Consider the following 9,879-nt stretch of genomic DNA (forward strand, 5'->3'; position numbering starts at 1 on the left):
AGGGAAAGGGAGGAGCCGAGGAGGACAGAGAGAAGCTGGACTTGAGGGGAGACAAAGACAACAAATAAGATGGCACAGGAAGCACCCATCTCAGTTAACAGTGGTTATCTGTGGGGAGTTAGGGGTATATCATTTTGCTATTTTTCATCCTTCTTTCTTTTCATATGTATCAAATCTTTTTTTCCATGTGGAGTATGTATTTCTTTGGTAATAAGAGGGGAAAGCTATTTTTATTTATTTGGAAAGCAGGTGTCAGGACAAGAGTTACCATTTCATTCCACTGGGAGACTCTCATTCTTGTGAGCCATCGGGTCAACCTGAGGTTATATGAGATTAGGGGTTGGTTTGTTTTATTAGGCAACAGTGCACAGGGATTAAGTGCTTATGTTCTGGGGCAGACTGAGCTGGAATTCAATCTTGGTCTGCTGCTGTGTGGCTTTGGTAAAATGTTTAATCTATTTGAACACAGTTCTCCTCATCTCTAAAATGGAAGTAATTACAGTAGTAGTTATCTTTTATGGTTCTTGGGGAAATTAAGAAAATACAGTTAATGATGTCATGGCACACGGTAAACATGAATAAACAGCCACAGTTTTTACTAATGCTGTATCCTTTGTGTGCTGAGGTTAGCGCCGCCAGGCACTGCTCCAGTCCCTAGACTCTCCCTGGAAAACAGTGCGGATGTCCGCGCCGAGAGAGTCTTTGGTTCTAAGTAATCAGTTTCTTGATGTTTTTCAGGATGAAGATGATCTGGCCAACGCCCTGATCTGGCCTGAGATTCAACAAGAGCTGAAAATTATTGAATCTGAGGAGGAACTCTCCTCCTTGCCACCACCTGCTCTAAAGACCGGCGCGACTCAGCCTATTCTTGAGTCTAGTCCAGGGCCTTTTGCTTCCCCGGAGCCTCCTGGGAGCCTGCCTTGTGGCTCCGCCCCAGCTCCAGTTTCCATCCCTCTGGAGGAGTGGACTAAGGATCCAACCAATCAGAGCACACAGGGCACTTCCACAGCAGCCAATAGAGAAAAGTCGGAGACAACCAGCATCCTCCATAGATCCGAGCCTGAAAAGGGCCAGGGCCCAGACCCCGCCAGCCTGACTCCTCTGGAAATGGTTCCATTTGAGAAGTCTCCTCCACAAGCGGCAGCGGAGGTGGTGGGCCCAGGGAATCTGTCTCCTCTGCTCCTGCCTGCTCCTCCTCCTCCTCCAACTCCTTTGGAGGAGGCACCTCCAGTCCAGCTGTTGAAGGGTGGCCCTGAGAGAGAAGACTCATCTGGGAATTTGAGAACAAACCCGTATATAGATCAGCTGAAGTCCAAAGGCAGCCCTGGGATCCCCAGTCTTTGTCAGGGAGAGGAGGCCTCTTCAGAACAAAGTGAAAAGCAATATTCAAAGAATGCTGCTTCTGAGGGCAAAGGTTCTAGCTTTCCAAGCCCAACCAGGGAGGTTGAGATTTCCCCACAAGGAGAGGAGGATGTAGCCCACTTAGTACAGGAGCCCTCAGACTGTGATGAAGATGACACTGTGACAGACATTGCCCAGCATGGCCTGGAGATGGTGGAGCCCTGGGAGGAGCCCCAGTGGGTGACAAGTCCCCTGCACTCACCCACCCTTAAAGATGTACAAGAGGCCCAGATGCAGGGCCACCAGGGCCACCGATTGGAGAAGAGGCTTTCCCACAGGCCCAGCCTTCGCCAGAGCCATTCTCTAGATGGCAAAACCATGGTTAAGAGCCAGTGGACTCTTGAGGGTTCCTCCTCCAGCAGCTGTGCTAATCTTGAAGCAGAGAGGAATTCCAACCCTCTGCAGCCCTTGGCACCCGGGAGCGAGATTACTGGATGGGATGAAAAAGCCATGAGGTCCTTTCAAGAGTTCTCTGGCCTGAAAAGGACAGAGGTTCCTCACAACCAGAAGGGACCAGGTGGTTTGCAGCCCAAATCAGCAGAATCCAGCCCTGTCAGTCTAGCAGAGGGAAAGGAACTGGGGACACACCTGGGGCCACACAACCCTCAAATTGAGCAAGGTAGTGATCCTGGGCCAGAAAACAGCAAGGAGAAGTCACTGGGTGTGCAAGACAGCACCTCACCTGGAGAGCATCCCCCCAAGTTACAGCTGAAGAGCACTGAATGTGGGCCCCTAAAGGGGAAGAACAGGCCTTCTTCTCTCAACTTGGACTCTGCCATTCCCATCACTGACCTCTTCCGGTTTGAGAATGTGGCCTCATTTGGTTCACCTGGAATGCAGCTCTCTGAGCCAGGAGACCCAAAGATCACATGGATGACCTCATCTCACTGTAAAGTAGACCCCTGGAGGGTTTACTCCCAGGACTCTCAGGACCTGGACATTGTTGCTCATGCCCTGACGGGCCGCCGTAACTCAGCTCCTGTGAGTGTGTCAGCTGTGAGAACCTCATTCATGGTCAAAATGTGCCAGGCCAGGGCAGTCCCAGTCATCCCACCCAAGATTCAGTACACCCAGATCCCACAGCCCCTGCCCTCTCAGAGCTCAGAGGAGAGTGGGGCTCAGCCCCTGGAGAGGAACCAAGAGGAACCCGGCTCAACTGGTGGGACCTCTCAGAAACTTGCCCAAGATGATTCTCTCTCCTCCTTGGAAAGCCCAAAGGAAGAGAAACCAAAGCAAGATACAGGAGCCATTGAGTCCTTGCCAATGGATGCCACTGCATCTCGCATGTGCGAGGGATCCACCCTTTCTCCAGAACCAGGGTTAGTTAACCTGCTCTCCACTCAGGATGCAGTAGTGCAATGTAGAAAGCGCACATCAGAGACAGAGCCATCTGGGGACAACCTTCTTTCTTCAAAAATAGAGCGACCATCAGGGGGTTCTAAGCCTTTCCACAGGTCAAGACCAGGAAGACCTCAGAGCCTAATCTTATTCAGTCCTCCTTTCCCCATCATGGACCACCCGCCCCCCTCATCTACAGTGACAGATTCCAAGGTCCTGCTGTCCCCTATCAGAAGTCCCACCCAGACAATTTCCCCTGGCCTTCTTTGTGGGGAGTTGGCAGAAAACACATGGGTCACACCAGAAGGGGTTACACTTAGGAATAAAATGACCATCCCTAAGAATGGCCAGAGACTGGAGACCTCAACAAGCTGTTTTTACCAGCCCCAGCGGAGATCAGTGATTCTGGATGGCAGAAGTGGGAGGCAAATAGAATGACATCAGTTCACCTGCTGGTGTCTGAGAAAATGTCATGATTCATCTGGAAGTTATTACAGAGGCAACTTGCCTTTATTCCAGGCAGAGGTTATCCAAGTTTGGGCTTATTTTGGCCTCTTCTCTTTCTTCAGCCTTTTGACCATTTATTAATTAGGCCACTTGCCAGAAGAGAGGTCAAGGGAAGGACCGAGATGACATTTAAATAAGCCTATTTGAGCAGGCAGGGAAAAGTCAGGTTAGGGAAAAGGATGAAATGCTGGCCTCCAGTGATATTTGGGGCTTATAAGTTGCATCACTCCCCCATTGCCATTATCTAGTACTGTTGAGAGCTGGATGTGATAATGTCTTTTGAAAGAAAGAGAAATCCTTTGCCTGTGTTGGAAAATGTTGCTGTTGAGGTTTGAAGGCCTATTTACTTCATGCTTTTTAATGCTCTTTAAAGCATGTGTTCTTTTAGACCAGTTTTCTGATAAGTTTTGTAAAAGTGTACTATCCAGAGTAGAAGCGGGTTTGGAAATGCAAACTAACGTACACTTAGACATCCAAGTGGGTGAATATAGCCATGCTTTCCCTGGAATCCCTGCAGATCTATCCCAGATGGCTCCATATACCAGCATAGAAAATCAGAATCTATACTCAAGAGCAAACTCTGAGACTGGCACAATCCAAGAAGACTTTCTGGCTCTGGCTTTTATTAATTTGGGACTCCAGCTGCCATGATCCTGCCCTGTGATTTATAAATCCAGTAGTCGGGCAGGGTGGGGGCTGAGCTGAGGGTTACCTCAATGAAATTTGCTAAATCTTAATTTAGTATGAGATAGTGATCTGCTCTCCTTCCAATATCAGAGCTCACGAACAGATTGTCATCAAAGAGGAAAGCCTCACACATAGGCAGAACTACCCTCCAAACGTTAAGTGTTTAATAAATCGGTGGGACTTTCACAGAAAACACCTCTAGCTCAGTTTCACTCTCCTTCCACACTAGGCTGGGACCAGAGTACCAGAGAGGATAAGCGGGGAGCCCTAGGAGTAGTGGGAAGAACCCTTGCAGGGTGGCCATCACTCCCGCTTGGTGAGAGCTGCCCTTCTTGAAAATGCATTTCATTTTAGCCAGTGGGTACCTTCCTTCCTCCCTCCCCCTCCATTGGTCAAGAGCAGATTTGAGACACCCCTCCCCCTTCCATAATCCCCCTCATCCAGCACCCACCCCAGGCACTCAAATTTGCTCTTCTGTCTATATGCAAGCAGAAGCAATAAACCAATCTGATTTTATTTCAGTTATTTGGAACTTCAAATGGTTCTTCCCTTTTCAGCTGGAGAGAGGAAGGAGAATTAACAACCTGCTGGCAGATTTTTGGTGCTCTTCCAAAAAGGGCTTCACAGGAGCCCTTCTCAATGCAAAACCCATCACGGTATCAACACTTTCAAACCTTCTAAGACAACTATCTTGTTTGAGAAACAAAGAAAGATAGGACCTATTTTTAGCTCTATGCACCTCTTCTCAGGTTCAAGGCTGGCTGAACTCTGTCCAGAAGCTCAATCGCTGCAGACATTTCTCTAAGAGCTAGCAGTACCTCTGGGCAGACCTCACAACCAGGGCTGGCAATGGGCTGGGTAGGGGCTGAACTGAAGTTACCTCCTCCAGTGAGAAATTGGAAGCTGATGTCCTGCAACAGATACATATTCCTCTCTCCCTTCTTCCCTGAGAAGCCTTACAGAGAGCTTTGAAATCTTGTCCTATACCTTTTAAGCCAGTGTCTGTGACAGAGATAAATGGCAAGCCAGCTGATGAGTTCTGCTCTCAGAGGGCACTGAGTGAGCAAGGGGAGCAGTTAATAGGCCTTTGGTCAGTGGTTTTTGCATTGGGTGAGCAGACATTGGACCAACAGCCAAGGAGATATAAACCCATAAGAAAAGTCCTAAGGTATAGCATTTTTCCCCTAGGCGAGAAAGGTGAAGGAATATAGTGGTGCCAGATGAGGAAAGCCGTGTTTAGGAGATTTGAAAAGTACATTTCTGCCTTATCAGAAAATGTGGCAGACAGGCTTTATGTCAATATCAGTACACTGTGGTGTCTACATTTTGATAAAGACCATGTTCCGGTTAGGATGTGAGAGAGGGAGGGAACTGCACTTTGCTTCACCATCAGAACTCTGAGCCAAGTAGTGAAATATTTAAACTATTTTATGATTATTTAAATTTTTTGTAACACTTAGAGGATATATTTTTATTTGAGGATAGACTGAGAAGCCACCATTTACATAATAACAAGTGAGTTCAACTTCAGGCACCTATGTAGATTTATTAAATGACTGCCATGTTCCTTAGACTCTGACATCTTTCATTTGTAGCATCATCTTCAGAAGTGTGTGTGGATGTCATCCACATGTCATCACACACACACAGTGTGTGTGACAACTGGAGATATTCCCTGCTCTGAGCTTTCCCAGCCAATCAATCCAGAAGGCCTTGGAAGCTGACTCACCTTCTTGGTCAGTGTCCTGCTGCTAAAGTATGGACCTCTCCATAATCATAAACTTCCTGTGAGCTGGGGCTAGCCTGGCACTGATGAAATTCCATTCCATGACAAGGAAAACTCTACATTTTCCCCTTGAAATTGTTCCCCCCAAATCTCCTGAGATTACCTATTTGGTCATCCACTTGGGACTGAAAAATGAACCCCCTGAGAATGGCTGGATGGAAATCAGACTGCCTGCTTCCATCTAGGGGAAGGAGAGAAGAGGTGCTATTTATAGGAGGATCTACATGGTGCCCTAGAAAGGGCTACAGAAACAAATTCTCAAAAGGCACTTCAAATAAACTATGAGTCATCAAAATGGGGGTGGCTGATTTTAAATCCTGAATTTAAAGTGAAATGCATGCATATTCTAATGTTTCCTTCAGTGTTAATGGTTGCCTAATAATAACCTATATTTATTGGCAAAATGGCCCTCCCAGGCCAACCTTTTTTTTCTTTTTTGCCAAAATGTAGCAGGTAGAGGGAATTTAGTTTTTATTCTCTGCTTCAAATGGAATATGAAGGGTCCTGATCAAAAATCCCATTAAGACACTGTTAGCCTAATCTAAGCCCTAAAATTCAAAATATTGGCCAAGGCAAAATTCTGAATTCTGGGGAGATTAAAAATGTAAACATCATCATCCTCAACAGACGATATTTATCAAGAACTTAGTAATATTGCACTGGGTACCTCAGAACTCTGAAATTCTTGAAGAGTCTAATGAAAAAGGGGAGAGGGATGGTAGCAAATGAAACAGCCTATAAGCAATCAGGAGCAAGATCTAGAACCATTAAGTTACCAAATGAAAGCAGCAGGGGAAAACAGGTAGCAACTTAGCATCTTTTAATATGATTGCTAATAGTGTTCAAGTTACCTACTGACTTTAATCAAATTAAACACAATTACAAATCCAGTAGAAGGTACCAGGAAGACATTCAGGTGTTGAGAATTTTGCTTTGATCACTTAAAAACTTAGAGTGGTAACTAAGAATAAATAGTTCTGAGGTTTTGCATGGTCTTAATCAGTTTGGCTGTGAAGTCTTGTTGGATCTTGGCAAATGAGCCAGGTAACATCAGGGTTCCATACTCCTTGAGAGGGGATTTTAGACACTTCCATTATCACAACATGGGTTAACTCCTGTTGATGATGAAGTCATAGGTCCAAGATAAATTGTTACTTTCATGTCTAATGTTTAGCACATGATAATCACAGTTGCCTAAAGTTGGGTGGGTCAGCTGATTGTCTACACAGGCTTTGTGTTCTGCCTGAAGAGCTCTGGGAAACCTAAGATTCATTTGTCTGGTATTGGAATGGGAGAGGTTCAGGGTAGGTCCAATTCCCACCAGGACTGATTAGGACTACATTCTACCATGGCCTGTCCTATCTGATGACAACATGAATCTTGGGGTTAAATGTTGCCAGGAGTATGATTTCAGGCATTTCCAGCAGGAAGGTCAGTTCAAAATGTGGAATGACAAAGCATGTGTCCTCCTCTGTCAACACCTTTCCTAGCAAAGTTAGACCAGAAGAGGGAGCAAGCACCTTTCCAAGCATGGAGAGGAATGGGAGATGGTAGAAGGGTGATTGCCTAAGATCAGGGTAAGTCCAGATAGTATAAAATTGGGGCCACCACTGATCAACTGGCACACATTTAGTAGCGTTGAAGTTCATGAGCAATGCAGGGATCACTTCTATGAGGATGAAGGAGGATGTAGTTACATATAAGAAACCTATGAAATTCAGAGCCATGTGTTTTACTGGATGAATCACAATGCTTTGCATTAACTTAATGCCATAGTACTTCCTGGCTTATAATTCTGTAAGGTAAAGCACTTTCTCAAAGGAGTCTATTAGAAAGCCACATGATTTCAGCTGTTTGTTGAGCTTGACAAATGTTTCCAAAGATATAATCAAAATGTTTTTCTATTGATTAAAAAAGCATAAATATTAAACCTATCCTTAGAGACATTTAAGTGTAATTAAAACAGATTGTTATGCTTTAAAAATGTACTCTAATAAATGATATAAAACATAATGCTCATGACGGCACTATGAACTAGAGGACATGGGATCAGCAAAATCAATAATAGGAAAAGTGGACTTTATGCATTCAGGCTCATTGTTCTACTTTGTTCTGTCTGATGTCATTTTTTATTACTTCAAGGTTTGGTCTCCTCACAGCACAAGTCCTGATTGTTTGCTTCAGTAAAATTTTCTTGCTTTGTTATTTTACATCTTAATAATTGTCAAATATTTGCAACTTCACTCTCTTACTGTTGCAATCATACATGTCACCCAATATACCCAGTATAAATCAATGGATGTTGTCATGAAAAATGAGAAGGAAAAAAAGCTGTTACTTCTCAAAACTCCACAGCTTAAGGAGTTATGTGGGTCTATCTGCAAAGATGTGAACTCAATTTTTCTATTTCTTGAATTAGTCAGGGAGGACTATTTTTTTCAGTGATTTTTGTTAATGGTGCTCTGAGGGGAAAAAAGCAAAAGTTTGCTATTGTGGCATATATTATCACAGAAGGGGGTTGGGGGAGGGGAGAGAGGCACTCAATGAGTTGAAATGACAGGCCCTTAAAAAAACAATCATACAGCCTAGGCTCACAACTTGGTGATATTTGCAGTGAAAAATATTGTTGCCAAGGGTATTAAAATTCTAGCATTTCGGCAATATTCTATTTAGAACTTTACACCACTCAGGCCTGCTCTTGTTCCTTCATTGCTGCCATAAATGCCTTTTATCCTATATACTCTCAGATCCCCACACTTCTGTTTCTCTGAGTGAGCCTACCACCCTTCCCCCCTGCCAAACTGGCAACACAGTTCCCCTCACTCCTAATCTTTCCTCCAGTTCCTCTAGAGTCCTTCTCTCCTTGAATCTCTTCACTGAACGTTGCCTCCACTTCTTAGACTTCAGTAAAAGCTGACACTCACCTGAGGACACTTCTTTCCCTGCCCATTTCTCCCACATTACACAGACTACAAAAAGCCCAGAAATTTGATCCAGTTTCCCACTCCTGCTTCTGCACCATTTCTTCCCATCTCATGCAAAAATCTCATTACTGAAATTTATGGCATCCGGCTATTTTACCTTTTCTGTTCTTTGTGGCCATGATGTAGTCCGTGTGCCAGATTTCCCAGTTTTCGGCACCAGACTCCCTGTTTCCTCTCTACCTCCTGTCCCATCGTCATCCTGGACGACTTCAACGTTCCTGAGGAAAACTCATCCTACACCCTTGCCACAATTGCTTACAGCTTTTGCCTCTACTGAATTTTGACCATCTGCTTCCAGGGTTACACATCAGGCTGTTTCATAACCCAGAACTCTATTATCCTGAACTCCCATATTCTTCTCAGAATTCCTATCTTTGCTCCTTTATTCCTTCTACTTGCTCAGGATCACTAATGCCGGACCCAGCCCTGCTCTTTCTGATGGCCAGTACCCCCACCAGACTTCATTCTTCTTCCCCAGCCTTTCCAGACCCCAAGATGCATCATCTCAGCTATCCTCATAACTCCCTTGGCTACTAGTCCTTCAGCTATACCTGCTTGGCAAACCTCCAAACCAGGACCAGGACTCTTACCACCCATCTTACTACCCTTTTACTGTGTCTATTGAGTTAGACTACAGAAAATCGTAAAACGATGATGAAAGCCTTTGTAAATTTATGGTTTACCACCTCAGCAGTGGCCTCATTCCCAAAACTCCAAAGGCTATTCCCCCTCCCAGATGGAACACTCCTTCGAAAACGTAATTACTTCTTACTTCACAAGTTTATGCTATCAGATACATTGCCACTTCCCTTTTTCATACGTGTGTCCCTAAACTTCTTTCTAACTCAGGAGAAGCGCTATTCCTCTTCCAAACGGCTTCTTCTTCCCAGTTCACTATGAACCAACTGCCACCCGAGCTCCACCCTCACTGCTTCATTAAACTTCTCTTGCTAAAGTTACCGGTGGTCTCACAATCAAATCCAACAATTCTTAGTCTCTTGACTTACCTTTTATATTTGATACTGTAATCATTCCTTTCTTGAAACTCTAATTCACCTCATCTCTTGGACTTCCATTTCCTTAGTGTTGCTCATTTGAAAGCTTCCTCTTCCTCTGCCCTTAAATGTTATTCATCAGAATTCTGTCCTTCCTTTTTCACTGTACATACTTTCCCTA

The 9,879-nt window shown here is 44.7% G+C and overlaps 1 protein-coding gene across 1 annotated transcript in view; it reads left to right on the plus strand.

Moving 5' to 3' along the window:
- Nucleotides 1-3,177, plus strand: part of ARHGAP31 (Rho GTPase activating protein 31) — a 107,788-nt gene extending 104,611 nt beyond the window's left edge. Inside the window, exon 12 of the mRNA XM_007449130.1 lies at nucleotides 739-3,177. Within this exon, the coding sequence (XP_007449192.1) occupies nucleotides 739-3,177 (2,439 nt within the window). The remainder of the gene's footprint in view (nucleotides 1-738) is intronic.
- Nucleotides 3,178-9,879: the final 6,702 nt, after the last annotated feature.

The sequence above is a fragment of the Lipotes vexillifer genome, unplaced genomic scaffold, assembly GCF_000442215.2.
Source record: "Lipotes vexillifer unplaced genomic scaffold, Lipotes_vexillifer_v1.1 scaffold999, whole genome shotgun sequence".
In the NCBI taxonomy this organism is placed as follows: Eukaryota; Metazoa; Chordata; class Mammalia; order Artiodactyla; family Lipotidae; genus Lipotes; species Lipotes vexillifer.